This window comes from Ambystoma mexicanum, chromosome 11 (genome assembly GCF_040938575.1).
Source record: "Ambystoma mexicanum isolate Mex_15411 chromosome 11, UKY_AmexF1_1, whole genome shotgun sequence".
Lineage (NCBI taxonomy): Eukaryota > Metazoa > Chordata > Amphibia > Caudata > Ambystomatidae > Ambystoma > Ambystoma mexicanum.
Genome location: NC_090934.1, coordinates 1,369,137,524 through 1,369,165,378, shown reverse-complemented (window position 1 = coordinate 1,369,165,378; position 27,855 = coordinate 1,369,137,524). Strand labels below are relative to the sequence as shown.

At 47.7% G+C, this 27,855-nt stretch overlaps 1 protein-coding gene across 4 annotated transcripts in view; it reads right to left on the bottom strand.

The window, feature by feature from the left end:
- The window catches only part of SPPL2A (signal peptide peptidase like 2A), an 846,443-nt gene extending 818,972 nt beyond the window's left edge, over positions 1 to 27,471 (bottom strand). The window contains exon 1 of one of the 4 annotated variants that reach the window (XM_069624951.1): positions 26,876 to 27,471. In XM_069624951.1, coding sequence (XP_069481052.1) covers positions 26,876 to 26,938 — 63 coding nt within the window. In that variant the 5' untranslated portion in view covers positions 26,939 to 27,471. The remainder of the gene's footprint in view (positions 1 to 26,875) is intronic. The other 3 variants (XM_069624952.1, XM_069624953.1, XM_069624954.1) reach the window with 3 other exon arrangements.
- Positions 27,472 to 27,855: the final 384 nt, after the last annotated feature.

Here is a 27,855-nt window from a genome sequence, read left to right as displayed (position 1 = left end):
TTTTTCAAAAAAGGATTAGCAGAGTTTGCCAATTACAATTTTCTTGATTAGCAAACAAAAACGTATTTGCTCAGAAATATTGCACTATGGTACTAGTAACCTCTGGTTATATTTAGAAAAGGCATACAATGAGCAACAATACAGAATTTTGTGTACTTCTGACGACAGGTTTGAGTTGAAGGACTATAAAATATAAGTACACAATAAATACAAAATAAAAAAGGCTCTGAAAAAACGGTTTCCAGTACAAGGCTATAGCTGGGTGCAGTCTATGCAGTATAAGACAGTACCCCCCCTATGCTTTATGCTTGCTCCATCATGTGCTGTGTAAGGAAAAGTTTAGAAAGGTCATAAATAAAAAGTTTCACAATGTTAGCAAAAGGTCAGAGCTGGAGAACAAGTACGGAATATGTTGTTGCAGCAGTCGGGATGATTGGCAACTTCAAGATAGACAAATATGCTTGCCCATCACTGATATTAAATTATTTCAATACAGTGATAAATACTTGAAATACTCATGACTAGAACAATGGAGACATATCCAGAACAGGGCCCATTCCTGGTAACTTATAGGGAAATCATCCATAAACAACAAAAAAGCAATGTGGCCATGCGCAGGCTCTCGTATAATAAAAATTCCAGGCCAAAAATGTGGTCCCCAGCCAGATAGCTCATGGGACCAAAAGGATTGGGAGTCCTAGTGCAAATGTATGGGAGCCTGAAACAACCAGAATGGCAGCTAAAAGTTAGAAGCCACTACTAAATTTACTGAAAACTCTGGGCTGGGTTCCCAGTGGGGCACAGAACCATCTCTGTGGTTCAGGAAGCAGCAGCTACAGCCCTTTCTGGAAGTGAGATGAATAGGAAGTAGAAACTGGCGTTTTGGTGCACGCAACACAGCAAAAGCTGCTTGCGGCCCTCACAATGGCGAGTGAATGCTCTTGGAGACATGTGTGCAAGTTCAGCCTTGTATGCTCCTCGTGTAGTGCGCGGCTCCAGGCAACCTCTTGCAGCTATGGTCAAAGCAAAGGGAACGCCCACTTAGGCAGCGACTAAGCAGAAGTGACTACCAATAATACTGCAAGGGCCCATCTATTGACCAATGACAGTGGCTCAATCACATCTCCAATGGGAAGGCCAGGGACCTATTGTTCTATGTTTTTGGTGAAGGTTTTAGGATTCCTTATTCAGGGCCCCTGCTCGAAAGTAGCGGGTGGCTTTTAAAATCATCCAACCAATCACCTAGTATGGCGGCACATAAAACTTAAAAACAGAACTGTAATCCTCAGCCACATTTGCGGCCCTTTGAGCTCCCCATTATTTGTAAATTTGATCATATCCCCCTGGTGGAGTGAAGGGAGTTGGGGGGGCGACTGTGAATGACTGGTTGGATGAGCACCATTGTTCGGTGTTGTATGCCTCTTTTAATGAAGTAGCAGAGCTGAGAAGTGTGCTCTTTCGGCCAAAGCGGATAATCAGCATTCAGGCTCTTCACCAGTTATCCCGACACTTTCAATTTGGTAGCTTTACAATTCAAATTGGGGGAGAGGAGGTATGGTGGTGCGGGGGGGTCATCGGCGGACAGAGGCATGCTTTTGGATGTTCCGTTTCATGTGCCTTCTTTGAGAAATGTAGCTATTTTTGGAATGGGTCCCGATTTACTCTGGTGTGTGACAAAATGGCACTAACAAGTGGCAAACAGCCCTGGCAGCCTTTGAATCAATGGCAGCAGTGCTTGGTGTCCCCTTTGCCCCGGATAAGGTTAAAGGCATCATTTAAGTTTTGACTTTTCTTGTTATCAAAATTGATATGTTGGGGGAACTATTCAGATGTTCGGGAGAGTGACCAGGTTTTGAGCAAAGAGAAGGAAACACTGTGGGTAATTTGGGGATTGCGGCTCGAATAACCTATGCAGGTCGGGTTTGTCCACAAGACGGTTACCACAAGCCACATCTGGCACAACAGAGACACACCATTTCATCTGTTTCAGTGCTGGCCTCAAGAACGACCAGCTTGAGGCTGGTCCCTGTGCCCATAATGACGCCTGCTCAGCGGCAAAATTCTTAGTGAAGGAGGTATTTCCGAGGTGGGGGATCCCAGATGAAATCCGCTCTGACAACGGTCAGCATTTCACAAATGACTGGGTTGGGGAAATCACTGCCCTTTGAGGAATTAGGCAAACCATGCACCATTTACCACTCACAGGCCAATGGTGTAGCTGAGCGAAGGAATGGCTTATTTAAAAAGCGCTTGACCAATCTAACACTGATGCTTGGTAAGTCCTGGCTACACCGATTACTTCTTGTTCTCTTTGCTTTGTGAAATTTGCCTAGAGGAGATCATCATTTGACTCCCCATCAAATTGTTACTGGTCAGGGAACGTGTGTGCCCATCTCTCCAGCACATACAATTTCGGATGCTAACACTTCTTCTAACATCTCGGGGGAGGAACTCCATATGTACCTCACAGAACTTAAAACAATGCTTGCATATATATCCCAACAGAAGTACCTTTAAAACCATCCTTTAAAACCATTAGTCACCTGTATTTTATCTCTCTTTACAATTTAACTGTGTAGACTAAATAATTTATATGCATTTAGATGCTAACTTGTAATGCTAGATCTCTCACGCCAAGGCATTTATTAAGATTTTTTTTTTATTTGGGACCACAATTGGTATAGGACAATATGTACCCCCTGGAACTCTGAATTCAAACAATATGTCCAGAATATTTCGCTTTTGATTGCATCATACTCATGCCCAAGATGGCATTTGGCATTTATATAGCGCTACAAACCCTCAAGTATCTGAGCGCTGCTTATTATTACCTACGGTGTGTGGTGCTCATTTATCGACCTCGGAAGGATGAAAGGCTGAGTTTGGCCCCGCCGGGATTCGAACCTGCGTTAGCAGGCTCTGCACAGATGTCAAAGCTAGCGCTCTACTCGCTGTGCCACTTGACCGGCAGGCTCATCATATATTCAGGTCCCAAGACGGAGTACTCTGTAAGTATATGTCGAAGAGTCTAACATATTCGGTATCATACAGATTCTGCAGTACCTTTCATTTCTTTAAATTTTTAAATGTGCACCAATTAGCGCTAGTAATGGTAGCTGATTGGTGCGCAGTCTCAAACTGAAAGATCTCACTGCTTGGTTTGGATACTTCCTTAGATATAGCTGGGTCTGCATGTACTTTGGACACTCAATTTACATATTTGTAAGAGGGAAGTGTTTCAAGATGTTCATAATTGCCGGCCCAGTCCCGCGTTTTAATTTTGCTTATGAATATACGCTTCAATATGTCTTTCTTGTATAGTCGGGGACCAATCGAAGGTCTTGTATAGTGTCTCTGTAAGTTGTTCAAAGCCATCATTAGGGCATGTTCTATTTTCCAACAAGCGCAATAGTTTGCATTGTGGGGAAGAATGTATTTATATTTAATAACCCCTGCTTTTTCAGCAACTCATCTTTCAGGGACACTAACTTCAACTCAAGGCGTATATATTGAACAGGTACGGACTGGCTAATATTCAATATTCTTCTCCAGAAGCGTCCTTCCAATATATCTAGCCATGACAAATGTCTCATCGATGCTTCCAAGCCATACAATATGGTTCTACAGAAGCATTGTTTGTGAAGTTTAATGATTCCTTCAAATGTAAAACCCACAGTTTCTCTGGCAAATTTTACAATCAGTTGTGTCGGTCTTAATGCTTTCGTTTTCTTGGCCTCTATGATGTATTTATATGAAGGCCAAGATAGGGGTAAGTTTCAACATTCAATTTTACCCAATTCTGTATAGAATCCAGGGCATTTAACCTTTTTTGCTGATATGGCCATTATTTTAGTTTTTGACATATTTAGAAAAAATGTGTTTTCTAGTGCGTATTTGAACAGCTCAGAAAACATGTTTTGCACCTAGATATGTATAATTCAGCAAAATCAAATTGTCTGCATAAAGAAGACATGGCATGGGAGACCCACCCCATTTGGGGCAGCATCCGATACTTGGTGTTAGCCGTTCGGGCAAATAGGCCATATACAGGTTGTACAACAACGCTGCCATTGTACAACCCCGTCGGACTCCTTTATGTATCGGGATCAGTGTAGTCGTATTCCCTTCATCAGTGAAGCACACCCACGCTTGCGAACCCTCATGCAGATACTTCAAAATATTAATCAGCCATGGTGTGCACCCCTAATTCATGAGTTTACTCCAAAGCCGCTGACGATCCACTCCATCAAACGTGGCTGAAAAGTCAATAAAAATGACGCACAATGTTGGGCCTACTGCCTCTCGCGTTTCCTCGATAATTGAATCGAGTATTCTCAAATTGTGAGTGGTTCGAGACCCAGCTCTGAACCCAGTTTGGGTAAAGTGTAATAACTTGGTGTTGTCTACCCATGTCCATCACGGACAAAATAATAGGGTGGATAGATTTAAAAACAAACAGACTTTCATCGGTGGGGTCAATTTCATCTAATCTCACCGAGAGGCCCAGTTTGATTATTCCTTCATTTCCATCTTGGAGTGATGTTCTCACTTTTTCAAGTTCGCCCACTTGCATGGTGCTTTCATGATGTGATTTGTGGAGTTTATTCGCCTCTGTAAGCTTCGGTAATACCGTCTGATTAGGAGGTTGAACCTTGGACAGTCATTTGCCTTTGCACCGTTTGTCCCTAATATCTTTTATTAGCCCCACCGGCTTTTCTATTGTTTAAGATCAATTCTCTTCGGACACTGATTCTCTGACTGGTAACACTTCAATGTAGGACTGAGCAAGTCTGATGCTGAGATACCCGTCTTCTGAAAATGGACACATTTATCCAAGGGACCATTCAGACTTAGGGTTCTTTTCGATCCATCAGGTAGAACACTGGAAATTACCCTTTGGCGATTGAGGTTTTGCTGATTCTAACTCGCCTGGGATTGACCATGATCATCTTGTGTTGCTGGTATTAACTTGGGTCATATTGTGTCTGTGCTGACCGTTGTAGTGAGTTAATAGAGTCTATTTGTGGAGACATTGCCTTCATCAATTAGATTTCTGCACATAGTGCGTCAATGGCGTCCTACTCCGAAACAGCAGTGATGTTAACAGAGACCTGCCTATCCCACGATGTGTTTGTATATTCTACCGCCTTTGCGATATCACTGTTTTCCAGGGTTTTGACATCTATATTCAGAACCTTTTACCTTCTCCAAGGGCTTGCTGGGAATAGCTGCCTTGGGGTCAGTAGGCAATGGGAGTGCAGTTTTGAAGTATTGAGATTTGATGGTCATCATATCTTTGTTGTTGATTACCAATTTAGTGAACAAAGAATAGAGGAGTTGCTGGTCTGAGCATTGTACGACAAACTAAACAATGCTTCAACTTGGGCTGTTAATGATGTTAGAATGTCCATTGTTGCTGGCATTGCTTGGGAAACTAGGGGTTCTCTATCATTGCCTTCAGAGCGTTTATTCATGAGGGGCATTTCTGGTTGTGATACTGAGATATTTAAAATCTCCAAATTGGGACTGGCAAAAAGATTACTGAACTGGCTGTCTCTATTGTGTGTTGATGAGTGCACCTCAATTGAATTCCTTCTAATTGAATTGCAGAGTTTCAGCAATGATCCATTATTATCTAAGGAGCAGTCGTTCAAAGTCGACATGTCTTGCCGGTCATATGTTTGGTGCGTGGTAGCCATGATATTATGGAGTAGCTCATGTGCCATATTGAAGGGTAAATTTAGTTAGAGGACACGGTTATTGGTGTTGGCGTATTCCGCTTTCTGGTACCTGAAAAGAACTCCGATATTTTCTGTTGTTGTGATTCAAGGATGGGTACGCAGCAGATGCTTTCTTTTTTACCCCTTTTCCTTCTTGGACCATTGCATTGAGTTCTATTCGCGACATGTGGGCTACGTAATCTTTTCCCCTTTACCACGGATTGGCTTCTTATACCCAGTCTCTTTGGTTGTTTTAATTTCATATTTTCCACTGTAAAATATTTCCAATATGGGTGACCAATTGTTAAAACTGTGTTTAAAAATATAAATTAGAGTTTTAAAATTCCACAGATGTTACTTGCATTTAGACACGGGTGGTTACTTTGTAACGTATTCACTCGAGGGTCTTGAAGTACACTAGCATTCAACGTGGGACATATGTGCGGTCAAAGCTTAACCCTTTAAGTGCCACAGTGCACACGCAGTGCCAAGGACGAGATAGCTCGTCCTTTTCGGCACCTTGTTTTGAGCGATCCCTGCAAAGCAGGGATCGCTCAAAACTGTAATCCAACCCCCGGGCTCACTGCCAGGGGGCTGGATTACCTTCAGTTTCACGTCGGCGTGCGTAACGCACGTCGACGTGAAACTGAAAGTAAATAAGAAGGTGAGTGCCCTTCTTTGTCAGCCTCGATCTCCGGCTTGAAATACTGTATTTCAAGCCGGAGATCGAGGCAGGTATCGTTGGAAAGGGGAGATTCTCCCCTCTCCAACAATACCAATTGTGTGGCATTGCTGCCCGCGGATCGGGCACAGGGCGCCTCGATCCGCGGGCAGCAACGTCACGGATCAAATGAAGATCCGTTTGTGACACGGAGGGAGGGGGGGGCTGCTTACTAGGTAAGCGGCTCTCTTCCCCCGTGGCCCCAAAGCATGGGGCCACAGCGCCAGGGACCCCTGGGGGCAGATGATCACTGCCCCAGGGGTGAAAATAAAAAAATAAAAACACCAAAAAAAAAAAAAGAAATCGATGGGAGGTGGGAGGGGGTTTGGGGCCCTGGGGCCCACTGGACCACCAGGGATTGATCAAAAAGTGGTGTCCCTGGAAAGGGGACTTTCTCCCCTTTCCAAGGACACCACATATGAGGCATTGCTGGTCACGGATCGGGCGCAGGGCGCGCGATCCTAGGAAGGGGCATCTGACCCCAGGGAGGGATCCAAGAGGTGGGGCCCCCCTATCTGCCGCCAGGAAGGGGGGCCCCCAGGGAGGGTTGCATGAGGTGGGGCCCTCCATTTGGGGTGGGTGGGGCTGAGGGCCACCCTCCGTTGCAGTACATCATTCGCTGCCAATTTAGGGTGCCCCTCAGCCCCCCCTAAAAAGCAGGCTATGAATTTGTATTTTTTTTTTGTTTACCCAACTTCGCTTGGTGCAGATGGCCACATTAGTGTGGCTATCTGCCCCCAGGGTGCCCAAACCCTACTGCCCCATCTATTGGGGGTCCTGCCCCACCTTTTGGGGTGGCCCTCTCCCCCCTCACCCCAAATGGAGGTGGGGTGTACCTCACGCAGCCGTTTGGAGGAGGCCCAGGGAGGCCTGCATGAGGTGTGTCCCTCAGCCATTGGGGGCGGGGGGGGACCCCAAAAGGTGGGGCAGGACCCCCAATAGATGGGGCAGTAGGGTTTGGGCACCCTGGGGGCAGATAGCCACACTAATGTGGCCATCTGCACCAAGCGAAGTTGGGTAAACAAAAAAAGATATACAAAATCACAGGCTGCTTTTTAGGGGGGGGCTGAGGGCCACCCTAAATTGGCAGCGAATGATGTACCGCAATGGGGGTGGCCCTCAACCCCCCCCCACCCCAAATGGAGGGCCCCACCTCATGCAGCCCTCCCTGGGGGAAGATATCTGCTCCTAGGAAGGGGCATCTGACCCCAGGGAGGGATGCATGAGGTGGAGCCCCCCCTATATGCCCCCAGGGTGGGTTGCATGAGGTGCCCTACCTTTTGGGGTGGCCCTCTCCCCCCCACCCCAAATGGAGGTGGGGTGTACCTCACGCAGCCGTTTGGAGGCGGCCCAGGGAGGCCTGCATGAGGTGTGTCCCCCAGCCATTGGGTGGGGGGGGGACCCCAAAAGGTGGGGCAGGACCCCCAATAGATGGGGCAGTAGGGTTTGGGCACCCTGGGGGCAGATCGCCACACTAATGTGGCCATCTGCACCAAGCGAAGTTGGGTAAACAAAAAACAAAATGCAAATTCATAGGCTTCTTTTTAGGGGGGGCTGAGGGCCACCCGATAGGTGCACCCACACATGTGAGGTACCATTTTCATCGGGGCACCTGTGGGAACGCATGACGGTAGGCCATGTGTTGTTGGGGGCGTGTTTCGATGGGGGCGTCAAGCAAAATGTGCGGAAAATGCGTTTTTTTCCCCAAATTTCGGACTTTGCAGGGGTGTCTGGGTAAAAAATTCTGGGGCGATGTGCGCAAATCATACCTCTGCGGATTCCCACGGGTGTCCTCTTTTCGGAAATGCATGGGGTTCCCTGTTTTCCTCGGTGGCTTGGACACCCGAGGCCCATATCTGTACGTTGTGCCGGTCGGCAGAATGTCTGAGATTTCCCATGTGTTGTGTTTGTGTGGTTTTCATAACGTTTTGACCCATTTGCTGGTGCCCTTTGTCTCACAACCCTTTCTTTTCCCAAATGTGACCTACATTTAGTCGCTGCTTTAGCCACCATACACTTTTGTAACCTGCACAAGTCACCTACCCTTGAAAAGGTCTGCCTGTGCTCTTTCAAAAAATGTATGGCTGCTGTTCCTCACCACATTGGTTTTCCCAATTTACACATGCTAAGTGCGTCTGGTCAGGCCTTGAGTATAAAACTCCTGTGTACCATGGCTCAGTGTTTGGCTTGTGGTATTGCTTGTTTTGTAAAAACACTACAAAAATGGTATGTTCTCCTAACTGCAAGAGTCGGGGGAACGTAGCGGAGCATTGCTTTTCTCAAAATTCTTAGAAGCCATTGCCGTACCAAGCCAACCATGTCCAACACATACCTTTTTTTTCTGTCATTTTCCCGCTTTTCCCCCATTCGATGGGAGTTTCCCCTACCTAGTTGTTGCCTGACCTATGCAAATCACCCCTTCCTAAACTTGGAATTTTGTCTACTTTTCAGAAATATATGCCTTTCTGTCCTCCAATTTGGCTTTCCTGCCCTTTTCTTCCATTCCGTCCATGCATGACCAATTAATGGCAAAAATCGCCTACCTCTCACAAAACGGTAGATAACCACATCAAAATAATTTTTTTCCATTTCCACTCAACCTGTTCCTGAAAGCCGACACATTGGGGAACTCAGCACAGCAAACCATTTGTTCCTAGCTCTTACAAGGAAAAAAACACAGGCTTCTTTGTACATCATTTTATTGGCATTTTTTGAAAAAACCCAACATTTTCGCACTTTTTCCTTATTTTCTCTCACCCACCTACAGCAACCTGGGATTCCTGGGTGGCGTTACGACCGCCTACATGTGGGAAAAAAAGGAGCCAAATTTGGCCGAGATATCTCATGTAACAAAAAAGTTACAAGCCATTGAATGGCCACATACCAAAATCACCAAAAAAGGCTCTGGCACTGGGGAGAAATACCCATGGCACTTAAAGGGTTAATATGACGAAAGCGCAGTGCTTACAGGTTCGTGTTTCACGGCCACGTACGCTTTACTGCCATCAGGGTTTGTTATCACAGCAGTTACAGCAGTTACAGTCCAAAAGTGAAAGGAGTCCTTCAGGGTGTGGCTGCTTCCTACTTCGACCAAACACTAAACATAAAACACTCTCTTACTCCCGCTATGCTCTGCGTATAATATGGGGTTTTAACCCTTGTCGGAGCGAGCAGGGAAGCACAATAGAGAGAGAACTTTTACGAACATGGATCACCAAGGCAGCACTCTCTCACTCCTGCTACACTGCGTCTATAATCAGGGGTTTTAACCCTTGTCAGAGCGAGTGAGGAAGCACAATTTCAAACACGGATCATCAAGGCAGCAGGTCCTCACCACCCGCCACAAAACACTCTCTGTATTTAATGTGACTGTCCCTGCATTGGTCCTCATGCTCATCACCTTCTGCATTGGCAAAACTATTTTGAGACTTTATACTAACAAAAGTAGAGGAAAACGTATGTTGCCCCTGAATATTGACGGGGTAAATGACTAAAATAAGCCTAGTAACAAATAAAGAGTGAAAAAGTTACTAATTAATCTGAATGGGTTACAATACAACCAGGAGAAGGAGAGAACTATGATGCCTTTTGGATTTCATGTGATAAGGATGGGTAAGGATGTGCGCTGATAGAGGGACCATTGGAAGACTGGGGAGTATGGATCCCTAAAAGGAGAGCAGCAGAGTGGGGCATGGGCGGGGACGGGGGTGAATGTATAAATAAAAAGGGGGGAATAATCTGGTAAACATACAAGTACACCGAGGTACAAATGTTGGAACTTATCAGCTCACTAAAAGGGGAGGGGGCTTCAATGATAGCCACATTGTTGCATGCACTAGGCTGGAGAATGCCCTAAATAACTGTCTTCCAAGCAAATAACACATACGCAGTAAGGATAGGTTACAGGTAAGTATATGTGGCTTAATATTAGACTGAGGCACTGTAAACGGGCCTCAGAGAATGCTTCTCACTAGAAACAAATTCACATTTTATTAACGCAGCTGCAAAGGCTGGCAGCACACTGCAAGTTACAAGTTCCCAGGATCATATGGAAAGAATTTAACAGCCTTTGATACTCATCGGTGCCGGGGAAAGGCAGTGAATGCACAAATATATTTATAATTCTAAATATTAATTCAATGAAACGTGTCTAGTGATGGTTTCAAAATGCCCCTGTGCACACCTTAGCCTGGGAAGAGGTTTGAAGAGTTCATAAGATGCAAGATTAAAACGGTAACTGGTCTATGGTTCAAGGCTCCAGCAGTATCACGATCGGGTGTATTCCCATGAGAAATGGATGGAGATGACCGGCGGCAGATGAATAAAGATCCACTGGTCATCTCAAATGTCTCAATGTTTTGGCACTATGATGTGGGAATTGTGGGTTGGACTGTGACGTCACGGAGGAGGGTGGGGGGGCGTTGAGGGTGGTGTGACAGGGTTTGTAGGACCCAATCATTTCAGAATAATGTCCTACTATAGGGGAATTATGCAATTGTAGCAATCAGCTCTTCATGGAGGACTTTTCTAATGTTGCAGTGTGTTTTGATGCTAATTTGTTTGTATGCTTATAAAAGCTTTTGTTTTTTGAGTTTATCTTTGACAGCGCCTTTCATGCAGTTCTGTTCTGCCTTTCATGCAGTTGTTTCCGCATTCTGTTTGAATCTTGCTTTCCCAGCTGTCACTGGACCCAGAATAAATTGTGTTACTTCTTGCTTGGTGTACGCTCCTTTTTGGATAACATTAGTCATTTTGTGTTGGCGAGTTCTTTATTGATTGTCAGTTTAATCGTTTATTTGCTCCTTTTTTCCTTCCCTTGTGGTGCTTTGAAATACCAACTTGTATAAGTGCCTTATATATATAAAATAAATAAGTAATCTAGCATGAATATAGGAAAACAAATTCCACGTACAACCAAGCTTAAGAAATATGTGCACTTGATACCAAAGCTGTGTTACATTTTAGTTTCCCTGTCTAATCTAAAGCCAGAAAAATATAACATTGTGTAGCTGTTCTGGTATATTTGCCGACTAATGTTGGTCTCCAGCATTTTACACTTTTTTTATGTTCACTTTTCCTCAGAAACAATTTGCCTTTTCAGAGAGCTTCACATACTTGCCAACCCTACCGATTTAGGCGATAGGAGTGCTTAAAAAGCTTTAGCCTAACGCCTACGGATTTGGGCGTTTGATCCTACCGCTTTTAGTGTGTCTCTGTCAAACTGCTTTATGGCTCCCAGGCATTAATGATTGGGAGCAAGATACAGGCACAGCCAGCGGCTGCAGATCTCAGAGCTGCAGAATGAAAGGGTCTGTGTGGGATTTTGGCTGGTGGCAGGCGGGTGTGAAGTAGTTTTGATTGAAATGATGAACTGTGGCTGACCTGCAGTAACTCTGAGCGCTCGTGTGCAGAGGACATCAGGTAATCACTGGGACATTAGCACCTCAGCGTGTGTGCAGACTTGGACAAACTTGTGCAGAGGGACGAGAGAGGTAAGCAGGGAGGGTCAATGGGAAAGCAATTTGTGGGGCACTGTTGTACTAAACAATACACATCTGAGACAATTAGTGCCTCTTTGAGCAGCAACAGTACTTTATCAGTAAGCTTTGCTGGGTCTAATTGACGATAATACCTGCGCATTCAATGTGATGTCCTTAATGAAATGCATGTGAGAATGGCTTAGTTTGAAGCAGCGCAGGAAGGTGGTCTAATCTCACTCATTAACAATGAGAGCGTTCCCGGCAGTACACAGTGGGGGCGTGAAGAGGCGAGGCCCAATTTGAGGGGCGCAGTCTCACTGACACCCTCTCACCTCATCACCCCCACCAGGGACAAATCAAGCACCCAACATCCTCAAGGCTCCAGGCAATGGGCAGGAGGGTAGCTGGTTTTGTACAAACATGACTTGATTTTGTTTTTGTAATTATATCTGCCACAGAGAACAAGGAGTGTATGTGTTGAGCTGCGATTCTGCGGGCCTGCACTGGCACCCCTTTTTGGAAGTCGTGCACCGGAATCTTTTAGGCTATGGAAAAAAGGGGTGCTTTATAGCGCCTACAGCAGACTTGAAAGCAATGTATTCAAAGAGAGAGCTTTATAGTAGCACTTAAAAATTCGATGGGGGAGACCACCAGGGGGCGCAGAGCATGTCGGGCGCATGAGGCTCGCGCTCCGCCAGCACCGCTGGGCCTAGTGCGCTGACTCAATCCCCGGCCAGGATTTCTGGGTGACACAGGAGAGGACCCTTGCCCCGCGCAGTTTGCCCAACCGAGAGAGTGGGCCCAGGGACCCATCACAGCGCAGACCCGGACCGAGGCCCCAAGTGAGAGCTGACAGGAGGACGCCGGCAGTGGAGCCCGGTGCGCACCCGGGACACAGGAGGCAGACCGCCCCGCGGTGCCACCGGTCCCCCAGAGGACATTGGAGAGGCTCGCAGTGCTGGGATCCCCCCCTCTATCCACAGAGCGTGTCCGGAAATCAGGTGCTGGGGGTGGCGTCCCGGCGCAGAGGTCTTCACTACGTGGTCCCCGCCACGACAAGGAACCGCACAGGCCCGTGGGCTGAGGAGGGCACAGCCCGGGCCCCCACTTGTGACCAGCACGCCGGAGCAGGGGAGCACACAGCAGGACCTCGAGAGCAGGCCCCTCGAGTAGTGACAGGGGCCCCCCCAACTCATCTAAGCGGGAAAGACCGGACGGCGACCCACACACTGCAGCACCAATAGAGGAGGAGTCGAGCCCAGAACACCGGCCCCGCGGGCCCCACAGACGAACCACAGGCCTCAGTGGTCGCCTGGCAGGTCCCAACCCAGAGACAGCGATCAGGAGGAGGCGGCGGGGTGGGGGTGGGAGCGGGGGGGGAAAGAGTTGTACACAGAAGACATAGGGGTGAGTGTCAGCCCCCTCCTCCCCCCAGGCCTATGCCTCGACGACCAGCTTTCCCAGAAAGAGGGATATAGGATGGCTTCGGCCTCGTGATAGACTTTGTGCTTACCAGCGGTAAAGAAGCCTCGCAAGTGCTGCAAGTGCTCAAGGGAGACGCCCGCCCCAGAGGAAGGAAACGGGGTAGGCTCCCTGGCATCTTCAGAAACCAGGAGAGAACCGGAGGGCCCATGGTCCACAAAGAAGAAGGCAAAGGGCAGAAGACAATTTAAGAAACCAAACACCCGACATCGGAGGATGGAGAGGATTAAGTGAATAAAGATGCACTATCAGGGGGCGCAAGGGCAGTAGTTGCGCAGTCCCGGCCGGGGACACGGCATTCACCAAGAGAGCTGCAGTGGCTGGACATGCTTTCACCCTTGTGGCTTGCCCATTGGCAGGCGTCGCGAACAGGGGAAGGAGAAGGGGGGGGGGGGGGAGTTGGCGGTAGGGGTTCTCGGGCTCAGCATCGATCCAGCCTCAAAAGGGAACGGGGCAGCTCCTACATGACTGGGAAGACGATAAACACCAGGCAAAGAATCAATGCTAAACAATGAGAGGAAGGGCCAGGTTGAGACACTCAGGATAGGCTCTCTCAATGTCACGGGGCTTAACTCCCCAGCAAAGCGCTCTCTTCTGTGGAAGGAAATGAAGAGCGCGAGAGTAGACGTTCTCTTCGTGCAAGAGACTAGGACAGTAGGGGGGGGGGGGCCATCCCAGGATCACATGTGGGCCAAACTTTCTGGGCATCCGGCCACACAAAGAGAGGTGGAGTGGGAATCATACTTCACAGGAACCAAAAGCTTGCAGAGGTAACCCGGTGGGGAAGGGAGGATGGAAGAGCCTTAGTGGTGACGGGCAATCTGCATAATTCCAGAGTTACATTTGCAGCTATATATTGCCCCAACGTGGGTCAGATGGAAATTATTCAAGAAGCCCTGGGAGAGGTAATGGCCAAAGCGGAAGGGCTCTTCCTCCTGGGTGGGGATTTCAACATGTGGGCAGACTGGGAGTTAGACCACAGTGGGAAGACCATCCTGCTAGGCGGTAGAGGGGGACGACCGCATGGGGGGTTCCGGGGCCTAATGTGGAAGCAGAGGTTGGTGGACATATGGAGGGAGCTACACCCAATCAAAAAGGGATATACCTTCTACTCTGCAGTCCATGGCACCAGGACGAGAATAGATTACGTTTTTACGAAACATCAGTACATGAGTAGAATAGACGCCTGTGAGATCCGCCCGGTCAGCTGGTCGGACCACGACTTTGTCTGGTCAGACATTAGCATATCAGGCCTGAAACTCAGGGAATCCCTATGGAAGGGTCATGACTTCCTACTAAGAGATACGGTCTTTAAGGAGGAGATGACGTTGGCGATCAGAGAATATTTTGAGCTGAATGATACAGGAGAAGTGAATCGGGAAATTGTATGGGAGGTGGCGAAGGCAACCTGGAGGGGTAGGCTGATTAGTGAATGGGCCTCCAAAAAGAGGGTTAGGACCCTTCTGGCTCACAGGTTGAGGTCAGAGATACTCTCACTGGAAAGATCGGAAGGGAAGGAGGAAGAAGAGAAGGAGAGGGATCTGGGCATGGCAAGAGGGAAGAGACAAGAACTGAGGGAACTAGAGATGGGCACAATTGTAGCGGGACTCCAACACCTGCGTCAGAGATATTATGAAAAAGGTGACAAGGCCGACGCCATGCTGGCAGCTAAACTTCGAGGCCAGAGGGCGGACAGATGGGTGGCAAAAATTGTGAATGCCAAAGAGGGGGAAAGATCAGACCCGGAAGGCATAGCGGAGGAATTTGCCGGCTTCTATAAGACCCTATACGGGAGGGAAGGGGAAGCAGAGAAGGAAGCACTCGAGGCATACCTCAATGGGGTCACCCTCCCCGTCCTTGGAACTCCAGAGGCATCCGCCCTGGGCGCCCCGATAACAGAGGAGGAGGTGCTTAAGGCAATATCGTGCCTGAAGCTGGGCAGGGCCCCAGGGGAGGACGGGTTTACTGCAGGCTTCTACAAGACCTTCTCGGGTCAACTGGTGGGGTTCCTAGCAGGTCTTTTCTCCAACATAATGACAACAGGGCGGGCACCCCCGTCCTTTGGCAAAGCACTAATCACAGTGATCCCGTAGGAAGGGAAGGATCGGGCAGACTGCCGGTCCTACAGACCAATCTGCCTCCTGAATGTGGATGCAAAACTATTCACCAGGATCATTGCCACAAGGTTGGACGGCCACATGCCGGGGTTAATCCACTCTGACCAGGTGGGCTTTATACAGGGGAGGCAGGGGGCGGACACCCTACGTAAAACCCTGCATGTCATGAGGGAGGCAGCACAGAGGGGGGATAATCTGGTCTTGGTGTCCATCGACGTTGAAAAGGCGTTCGACTGGATGGACTGGGGATTCTTACATGGGGTACTCGAGAAGTTGGGTTTCGGAGTGGGGATCAGGCAAGCCATCAAGGCCCTATATGTGGCCCCATTGGCTAGAGTCACGGTCAATGGGCACCTGTCACGTATTTTTGGCCTCCAAAGAGGGACGAGGCAGGGCTGTCCCCTCTCCCCGCTCCTGTTCGCCATGACTATGGAAATACTCGCAGAATACCTCAGAGGTTCCCAGATGGTACGGGGTATTGACGTGGGAGACCACACCTTCAAACTGGCCCTTTATGCAGACGATATCTTGCTGCACCTGAGGGAGAACTCAAGGTCAGTCCCAGCCGCCTTGCAGGTCATTGAACTGTTTGGCCGTTTTTCAGGCTTCAGGGTAAACGTAGGCAAGTCAGTGATCTTTCCCTTTGCACCGGTTATGGATAGAAACCTGGCAGAGCTGACCCCCTTGGGCCTTCAAATCTGCACCAATAGGATAAAATACCTGGGGATCAATATTGTTAGACCCGATGAGGATTTGAGCCAGGCAAACTACCCCACACTGTTTGATAAACTGTTCAGGGACAAAGAAGGCTGGGGGAAGAGGCAAATTTCGTGGATGGGTAGGATAAATGCCATAAAAATGAATCTTCTCCCCAGGGTGCTATATGTCTTCCAGATGCTTCCTCTGGAGGCTCCAGAAACATACCTCGGAGAAGCCAAAAAGTGCATAACGAAATTTATCTGGAAGGGCCAGAGACCCAGAATAGGATATGAGACCCTCACCCTCCCCAAAGAAAGAGATTTGCAGACCTAGCACAGAGCGGCCCAACTCAGGGTGCTAGCCCCTCATCTTAGAGAAGACCCCAACAAACAATGGGTTTACCTCGAAAACTTTTACCTGAGTCCAGTCACTGTAGGCGAATGGTTATGGGTCCCATTGCAAAAGTTCCCAAAAAGAATCAGGGACCACCCAATATTAGGAACAATGTGGAAAGCATTAGCAGGGAAGACAATTAGAGAGAAAGTCACCACATGGCCCTCGCCACTGAGCCACATCTGGTCCACGCCAGTCCTACAGGAAATCCCAGGCCACGAACATTACCAACCCCGTTTCGATGCGGGACTCTGTAGGGTCGGCCAGCTGGTGAGGGAGGACACTTTCATAACTATCCAGGAGCTCGAGGAGGCACTGGGAATTGGTAGACTTTCCCCGCTCCTATACCTACGACTCAAGGGAATCCTAATGAAGCCGAAGTTAAAGCCATGCATCCAAAGAAAGCTCACCCCAGTCGAAAAAATTCTTAGACTCCCATACAGAAATGAAAGGCCTCATCTCACTCCTCTATGGAGCCCTTATGACCCCCCCGGGAGGGAACAACCAAAAGCCTTAGAAGGAAAAGGGAAAGGGACCTGGGCTGGGCTGTGCTATCAGGGACGGCCTCTGGGGGTGTCTCTGCAGTAGGGCATTTAAGACTTCGATCTCCTGCCAATACAAGACACATGCCATCAAACTCCTCCATAGATGGCAGCACGACCCGATCACCCTTTCCAGGATGTTCCCGGATGTCGTCCCCGTGTGTTGGCACGGATGTGGGGAAAAAGACAATTACTGGCACATGTGGTGGTCATGCAGAAAAGCTCAAGCTTACTGGTCGGAAGTTCTGAGCTGGCTTAAGGAGGCGGGGGAGGGGGTTTATCCACAAGACCCAATCCTGTTAATATTTGGATTACAGCAAAGGGATGAACATTGGGAGAAACTCCCTGATCTGACACACACCCTACTGTTGGCAGCCAGAGCCGGGCGTGCTAGGACATGGAAGAGAGCAGCCCTTCCTACGAGGAAAGAATGGGTGGCAGTGGCTAAGGACAATTACTTTATGGATAGACTTACCGCAGCGATACAGGGCTCAAGTACACAAATAGAGACCGACTGGCTGCAGTTCATAGTGGTGTTTATTAACGCAGAGGATACGCCCGGAGGGCCACATGGACCCTCGACCCGGCCCGAAACCGGCATTGGCACAGGACTCATTGCACCGGACTAAGGGGAGTCGATTAAATACCGACGGTCATAAGCCCGGTGAGAGCTGCCCAAGTAGAATAACCATGATCAAGCAGATCTTGCATCCCGAGAAATTGTGTTTGGGGCCAGGGGGGAGTGTGGGTGAATACATCAGAGAATCATCGCTTTCTTTTTTTTTTGGAGTTGTCATGGACATGTCCCCAAAGTTCATTACGTGAATAAGCTCTTTGTTGCCTTGAAAAACCCAAACAAATTGAATTAAAAAAAAAAAAAAAAAATTGATAGGTTATACCCAGTTTACAGCAATGGAGGGAATTTGGCCGAGAGATGTAGTGATGTGCCAAAGATCTCACATCCTGATTGAGTGGCTACAGCATACCACAATACACGTTCCTAATTGTGACCTACAGGACTCGCTGTACTCTTAACAACTTTTAAATGTCATATTCCAAGGATGCCCATATCACGTTGTGATCCACTATCTCGTGCTCAGCAACTTTGGGCTCGCCAAATGTTTTGCACTACCACTCCCATAAGCCTTTGCCAGCAAAGTCAATGGTGAGGGATAATGGGAGCTGAAGTGCAAAACACCTGGAGCGCCACATGTGGATCAAGGAAGGATAAGGAAACATTGCTCCCTACATTCCTCCATAAAGCCCCCTATTAAAAAAAAGCCAGAAATCAAGGAAGGATAAGGAAACATTGCTCCCTACATTCCTCCATAAAGCCCCCTATTAAAAAAAAGCCAGAAATCACTGGTCGCATAGTGTCCCTTAGGGAAACCCTGTGCCCCACTCACACACCCCAAATACTGATCAATCAGCAACTGCTCTCAGAGACCCGCTTTTCAAGTAGCAGCCAATGGCTGATCGATTGCCAATCTTCATTACACGTTTCTAAACGGCAACCCTTCTTGTGGCACTGTATCGTACCCTTATCCGAGAGGGAGAGGGAGAGGGAGAGGGAGAAGCATATATATATGAAGGCACACATTACAATCACTTGTACAAAAGGCACTTATCCTATTGCCGCAATCTCTAATAAAATCCCTAGTGCCCTTTGTGAGTGTGGAACCGAGGAGTGACACTGATCATGCTGATAATTAATCATCTGGCAGTGTATTCTACAGTCCAGCGCACTCCCATTGAAAGAGCAAGATGCACAGCAGAGTGCAGTGTGCTGACAACTAACATTTAATTCGCAGAGGAGAGAAAGCCACAAAGAAGACTGCAACATACTTAAGACATGATTTACAAAACCTTGTTTCAACGGGAAAATCCCATTAAAAGCGCTTCGTAAATTAGGCCCTATATCTTTTAAGAACTGTTCAGTAAACAGCACAGTCACTTGAGGTAATCTCCTGCGAAGTTGTAAGGTCAAAGTTCATGTGACATAATTTTCTGTGATGTCATCATTTGCTAATTACTTTTTTTGTAACTTTAAGATTCCTACATATTTTTGGTCACAGAATGTTGGCATGTATGCCAACATGAAGCATTGGAATGATTGATATGGCTGTAGCAGGTTCCATCACAAGCCAGCTCTCCCTGATTAAAAAGGGCGCACAAAGAATTGTAATGATTTAATCTGCTTTGCTATTTTCTAGATAAATGCGAGTTCATGTTCAAGTTCTTGCAGGTTTGGAATAGGGTGATCACTTCTAAACACCACTACAGTTCCCTCTAAACACAACATTCTATACTCTAAGAGTGGTTTAGATTTGAACGGCGGTAACCACCCCCCTTGTTATACAGCAGGTTCCATCACAAGCCAGCTCCAGTACTACAACATTATTTTCAATTTTATATCATAATGCTTCATTGGCATGGCTAAAAAACATTAAGTATTGCAAAAACTGGGTTATACATATTTCTGATAATATAGGCCCATATGGTGTGTATCCATACTATGAGTAGTGTGATGGGAGTTGTAGTCCAAAACATCAGGACTCAGTTACCTTTGTCTCTCCAGGTTTGTATAGGCACGGTTTGACTGAATGTGTCAAGCACTGCAGGTTTCTTGTGTTGTGAAATGCTGCTAGACGGTGCTTTTTCTGGTAACAATTCTAATACGATTTGCACTTTTCACCATAACTCAGATATTGAGAAAGCTGATGCTGCCATCTTTGTGTTTATTTATTTATTTATTGTGTCTTTTGGTCACAGCGAAGCAGGTGAGTGTGCCCCTGTGGAACCTGCCCTGTGCCTCCATCTGGGCGAATCTAGCCCCACCTGAGCCATCTTCCCTCCCCTCCTCCAGACCCTCTCCGCATCCACTTCCTGAACTGGCTGTCTCCCGTCTCCCATACCTCCCACATCCGTCCCGATTGGTCTTTTTTGCTGCACTGTAAGGCCTAGCGTTTAGTCACTGCTCCTGCTCGCCTCCTTTGGTCACAGCGAAGCAGGCGAGTGTGCCCCTGTGTAACCTGCCCTGCGCCTCCATCTGGGCCGAATCTAGCCCCACCTGAGACCTCTTGCCTCCCCCTGCCCCTCCGGACCCTGTCCACATCCACCTCCCGAATCTCCTCCATTCCCGACACTCTCACCCCCCTCATTGGCTATTGCTGCCAGCTGCTCGGGTCTAGTGACCTTGGCACAGCCGCCTTTTCACCGGAGCCAGCAGATAGGGACAGCAGGGTACTCAGCCCAATTGGTGCCCTATAGTGTTTCAAACTTGCCCAGGCCTTGTGAGCCTTTGTTCCCCCCAGGCACCACTTCCTGGTTTGTCTTCCCTCCTCCCACCTCCAGACCCACCCTGCACCACTCTCATTGGTCCTCTCAGCCTCCATCAGTGGACTTTCCAGGGCAGCCCTCTGCCCGTGCAGCCCTGCATCAAAGGGCCCAAGGGCGGCTCCAACAGAGGCGGCTAGAGGAATTGTCAGCAGGTATCGCCAGTGACCAGCCGTCAACCATCAACTACAAGGACCAGTAAGGTAGGAGTGGCCTGGGCTAGGAGATCAGCCACACTACCCTATAATCCTAGCCACTTAACAAACCGATATAAAACAGTGTTACTAGCTTCCAATGCCTCTCACTCTCCAACACCCTGAAGAAATACGGTACTCATCTGACCCGCTGACCGTGGACCAGTCTCAAATGGCATTGTATGATATTCAGATTGCATTGATAGGCCTCTCTCCCACTATATAGGTCTCCCAAATTTAGCAGGGGTTCTGTCCCCAAATGGCATTGTATGATAATCAGATTGCATTAATAGGCCTCTCTCCCACTATATAGGTCTCCCACTATACGGGTCTCCCAAATTTAGCAGGGGTTCTGTTCCCAAATGGCATTGTATGATAATCAGATTGCATTAATAGGCCTCTCTCCCACTATATAGGTCTCCCACTATACGGGTCTCCCAAATTTAGCAGGGGTTCTGTCCCCAAATTGCATTGTGTGATATTCAGATTGCATTGATGTGCCTCTCTCCCACTACACATGTCACTCAAATTTAGCAGGGGTTCTGCTCCCAAATTGCACTGCATGATATCCATACTGCATTGATAGGCCTCTCTCCCACTATACAGGTCTCACAAATTAAGCAGGGGTTCTGTCCCCAAATTGCATTATGATATTCAGACTACATTGATAGGCCTCTCTCCTATTATGCGGGTCTCCCAAATTTATAGGGGTTCTATTCCCAAATTGTATTGTATGATATTCAGATTGCATTGATAGGCCTCTCTCCCATTATACAGGTCTCCCACTGTGCAGATCTCTAAAATTCAGCAGGGGTTCTGTCCCCAAATTGCATTGTGTGATATTCAGATTGCATTGATAGGCCTCTCTCCACTATACAGGTCTCACAAATTTAGCAAGGGTTTTGATCCCAAATTGCACTGTATGATACTCAGATTGCATTGTTAGGCCTCTCTCCACTATACAGGTCCCCCAAATTTAGCAGGGGTCCCAATCCCGAATTTGCATTTTAAGGATTACTATCAATACTCCTTAGAGTCCCTCCCACCATACGAGACTCTAAAACATAGTTAGACTTAGTCCCTAGCACAAACTTAGCTTAACCACCTCAACATACTCCTAATGAGGACCAGACCGTGATAGTATAGTTCTACCGCCCTCACCTTTCCGAAAGACGTACATAGACAGCACTGAACTTCAAACTACACCCTGACAACTTTGAGCTCAACACCATAACTTCACCGGACAGCTCTCAGAGGATACACAAACCAATCCACCCGAAGGACAGACAGCACAAAAAAGCACCCAAGACTACCAACACAAGAAGAAATACCAGCACTATAACCACAAGACACAGAAGCCAACCACCCAAGCGGCACCTCCCCACCGAACATCAAAATGCCCAGGACCAGGAAGGGATGCCGAGAAAGGGCAGAAGACAAGGCCGCACTGGACACAGACACACAAATCCAACATACCGCCGAAGCAACAACCGCAAACAGAGGAAACAACGCCAAAAACCAATAAGGCCAGAACAAACTTAAAAAGGGAAAAATCCTTATATCTCACACCATACCTTGCAACAACCCCAGAAACAGGATACTCCAACGTTACAGAGACATCAAGATACACAAAGAACAGCCCGACACAACCAGGAAAAAGACAAGAACACCCAAGAAGAATATGGATAGTCTGACCCCATCACCCCATACATCACAAGAACAGAAGGGCACCCTCAACACCTGCGCCACACCGGACATAACGACGAAGATCTTATAACCAGCAACCCAAACATCAACCTAACTGACCAATTGAACGAAGAGGAAGCTTCACCTAACCGGCACAAACTGAGAAGCAACACCACTGAACAGCCAAGCTTTCAATCTAGCAGACTGCTTCAATGAAGATGCAGCCTTCGCTGATCCTCATACGCCCTCCTCCAATGAAGATGCAGTCTTCACTGATCCTCATCCAACCCCAATCAACGCAAATAACAATGCAACGCAACCAAACAACCACAAACCAAAACAAGGAACAACTAACATGAAAAACCACACCAAAAAGATCCAATGCAACCTCATCAATCCAAGGTCAATGTCCAAACATGCCACCGAGATATACGATCTGCTCTGCGACGGAGGGATCGACATCCTGTTTGTAACAGAAACTTGGCTAGACGACAACTACAAGATCACCCTCAACAACTGCCTGCCTGAATACTTCAAATGCGCCCAAGCTAACAAAAAAACCAAAAGAGGGGGTGGACTGGCAATCATCCACAAGGAACACCTGGATATCAAAATGGAAGACCCACTACACCTCGATAAATGCGAATCCCTAACCATACGTCTAGCAGTAAGCCCCAAAACAAACCTCAAATTCATACTAATATATAGACCACCAACCTACAATGCAACCTTTGTAGACGCATTCACAGAAGCAATCACCGTCCTAGCTATCAAACACAATCACCTGAGACTTCAATATCTGGTTCGAAGGAGAAAGCACGATCATACAAAAATTGCTAACCAGCCAACTGGCAGCAATGAACCTACAACAACTAGTCAAAGGAGTAACCCATTCAGCAGGGCATACACTTGACGCAATCTTCGCGAACAAACTACCCATTACCACGGCACCCCCAATTCAAATCCCTGGTGCGACCACCTCATCATCCCCTTCGTAATCAAAATGTCCACCCCAACAAACAGTGAACCGGACAAAACAACGAACACCATGAAAAGAAATTGGAGAACCATCAAAAACTCCAAGCTGAATGAACTCCTGGAGCTAAGCAAACCACACCCAACATTCATGGAAGAAGATGACCTGGACAAAAAAGTAACCCTGCTGCACTCCTGGATTAGAACTACTATAGACAACATCGCCAAAGAAAACACCTTCACTTCTTCACATAAACGGGCAAATCGCAAAACGGTCCTCCCCACTACTTAGCACCATGAAAAGGAAAAAACGAAGATTAGAACTCGATTGGAGAAAAAACGATACAGCGAACAAACTGAAATTCCTACAACACAACTGGGCATACAAAAAGCAAAGACGAAACACTACGACAACCGAATCTTCGCAGCACCAAACACCCAAAAAGAACTCTTCAAAATCATAAACGAAATCAAAAACACTCCGGGATGTAACACACCAACTCCATCCACAAAACTTTGCAACGACCTCGCAGACCACTTCAAAAACAAAATCACCAACATCCAACAAACCATACAAAGCAGACCGTCTGATCAGTCCATGACCCCCTCCTACGCCCAGGAGGAACACCCAAACAAACTATGAAGCTTTCCAGAAATATCAGTGGAGACATTTGTCAAACTGGTGAATGAAAGCAATAACTCAGGGTCCCCCGAAGATCCCTGCCCACCAGACATATACAAATCGATTCTTAAACAAGGAACGCCTATGGAATATGACAGTAACGTCCTCGACCATTCCATTGCAACTGGAAAAGTGCCACAAGCCTTCAAAACTGCATACATCAGGCCACTATTCAAAGATACAGCGGGAAACGTAGAGGACCTCTCCAACTACAGACCCATCTCCAACATCCCTTATACAGCCAAGCTGCTCGAAACGTACATATACAAAACAACCCAAGAGTTTATAGAAGAGCATGGCCCACTAGACCAGGCACAAGTCGGCTTCAGACCAATGAGAGGAATGGAATCGCCTCTACTCTCAATATGGGATGATCTAATAATCAACGCAGACTCAGACAACAGCACTGGCTTAATACTCCTAGACCTATCGGCAGCATTCAACACAGTCGACCATGACACCCTCATAACGAGATTAGAAGGACTCGGAATAACAGACACCGCCCTACTATGGATCAAATCTTTCCTAACAAACAGAACGGAAACCGTATGGATGAAACCATTCAAATCCAGCCCGAGAGATTTCACTTGTGGAGTACCACAAGGATCATCCTTCTCCCTGCTACTATTCAACATCTACCGGTATCTACTTATCAGAATCATCAAAAGCCACAGCCTCACCTACTACAACTATGCTGACAATACACAAATAATTTTCAAAATACAAGACAACCCGGAAATAAACTCAATGCTAGAAAACTGCCTCTGCAATGTATTATTCTGGATGAACTCCAACTCCCTCAAAATCAACCCAGCCAAAACTGAAATAATGATTGTAACAAAAAAAAATGGAGGAGAAAACCAATTCATCCCTTGGCCAAGGGAACTCGGGACAACCCCAGCACCCTCGCCGATTGTAAAATAACTGGGGGTTCTGATGGACAATCTCATGCTAGAGCCACAAGTAAACGCTCTCCTCGAGAAATGCTTCTTCCTCCTGCGAGCGGCAAAGAGGATCTTACCGTTCCTATCGTTCGCCAACAAAACAACCACCATCATCGCCATCGTCATGTCCAAAGTAGACTACGCCAATAGCCTATACCTGGGCATGCCTGAACGACTCTTAAAAAAACTGCAACGCATTCAAAATGCGGCAGCCAGACTACTTCTGAAATTACCCGAAGAGAACACACTGCAACAGCACTGAAAACACTACATTGGCTACCAATAAAACAACGAATAAAATTCAAAACAATGTGCATTACGCACAGAGCAGTACACAACGAAGGTGCTAAGTTCCTAAGAGACAAACTGCACATACATCAACCAACAAAAACGCTCAGATCAAGCAGGGACATCTGCCTGGAACCAAAGCCCTACAACAAAAGAAAACTTGGAGGATCCTCCTTCTCTAACCAAGACCCGAAAACCTGGAACGACCTTCCGAAAGTACATACGGAATACAAGAAACCACCTATTATTCAGGAAATTACTCAAAACCTGGCTCTTCACATCATAACTAGAAAGACCGGCCACTGGGGCGCACACACAACTAAAACATGAATGAATGTAGAGAGACCCTGATACACACCGATCAATCTATGGGAAAAGCAAAGGTAAATATCCCACGACATACTAAACAACCAAACGGGAGACAGCCACAATACGACCTAAGACCGTAAACCTAGCAAGACAGACAGAAAATCTAGGACGAATCATTAAGAAGACCATGACCATGACCAACAGACAAAGTATAGAGAGGGAACGGAAGCGCTGCACCACGAGCCCCAATCCAGTGGGTGAGAAACAGAATATTTCATCACTACACACTGTCCACCAATACACAGCAGGAAGCACAATGCCCCACCACAAAAAACTACAACTAAACAATAGCCCCCAAGGATGTTCACCCCACGGAAACTAAAGAACCAGTCAGGACAGAAGGAAATGAACGACTGAATACACAGACTCACCAAGACGGATGCACTAGGACACCACATCAACACGACTCCGACCCTGAACCGTTCAAAGCCTCAACCGACCAGTCTCACACTAGATAACCTGAGAATAGACATTACCTACCCAGTCTCACACCTGAAGATTAGGACGAGACGCACCTACCAATCCAAACAATACTCACTATGATACAGCTGGATCAGCGCAGCACAACACCGAAGCAAGTCGGCCCACGAGGAACCGGCAACAACCCAACCCACAGGTATACAACTCTAACGGAACCAGAAGTATGTGAATCATGATACAGACCCCACTAACCCAACCCTCAATCCTCTGCATACTTAAACCCACACAAAGCCACACAACCACCTCTCTCCCAGCAATCCGCACGCACTTTACCACACCGCATCAACAACACATAAACTTCATCCACAGCACTCGAGGCCTCCCCCGATCACACACTAGCACCAAAGCCCAGCACTCAGTATATAACGAGCTGAAGCTGCCAACAGCACACCACTTCTCCCTCTCTCCTTCTCCTGACTAACCCTACCCGTCCTTCCTATTTACAGATCCTAGAGCGCCTAGGAACCATTTCCGTTGGTAACAGTGCGCTATACAAGTACCTTTAACATAACGTAACATTTTATCCGACTTGCTCTATGTGCCTGTCTGAGTATATGAGTAAGAGGTGTGGGGTTTAATAACTCCCAGCCGTGCCCCCTGCCTCCTTATTACACCTACTGCTAACACTTAGACCAAAATATACCCCTGAAGAAAGGCAGACATGTATTATGAGTATTGCTGATAGCTGTGGCTGAGGAGGAGAAATGCACGTTAAGTTGTCATGGGGTGGTGCGGGTCCAAGCCCCTGGCCCGGCCAAGCACCGTACCTGGTTCTGGAGGAGCAGCAGTAGTAAGACTACAGCACCCAGGCGCCTGCGAGTTATTGCCATCCTCCTCTCCAGCCTTCAGACTCCGACCCCCCTGCTGCTGATCGCCGGAGATGCTTTGGGGCGGCGGGAGGTGCTAAACCATCAGCCAGGGTCTCCCAAGGGAGAGAAGTGTCAGCGAAAGGGGGCGCCAGCCGTCGCAGGGAACTAGGCTGTCATGGAAACTCCCCCCACCTCCTCGAGTCAGGGCACTTCCTCTTCCGCCTCTGGGAGAGGAGGGGGGAGGGGGGCTCCCCAGCCGGCACACGGGGGAATAACCAACCCGAGGCAGCGAGAGAGAGGTGCCGCGAGCAAGAAAACACACGCAGGCCAGTTTATACTAGCGTCGTGCACATGAAATCTATATTTATTCCGATCTTCTCCCCCTCGCGGTGGATCATTTAATTCGTGGCGGAGGAATAAAATAAGCTGCCGAAGTGGGCCGCTGCGGCTGCCGCGTCACTCACCCAAGCGGTTATTTTACCTCGGCCAGGCGCGGCCAGGTTTACCCAACAGTGACCGGCTTTTCGGGCAGCCCGTGAGCTCATGTGATCAGCGGGTGCCTATTCATAGCTCCAATATCTAAATGCTGTACATTCATCAGCTGTCTTCCGCGCAGTGCGAATGCTCGAATAGCTCTGTACATACAAGAACGCGCTTCTTTCTCTCTCCCTCTCTCGCAAGAAATTAAACACACGATTTCCAGCTGACCGCCTGCCGCCTCCACATCAAAAGGCTTACCTTCACTGATGTGACTACATAACAAGCGTGAGGGAGAAGAGCGAAAAGAAAACGAGAACTTAAAAAAAAGTAAAGTCAAGAGGAAAGCCAGGAGTGTTATGCTAAGTTGACTTATTCCGCTACCTATCTGCATGGCCGCCAGGCGCCCACGTTGCTCTGCAAGAAAGGGTGGGCTAGTTAGTGAGAGAAGAGAGCTAGGA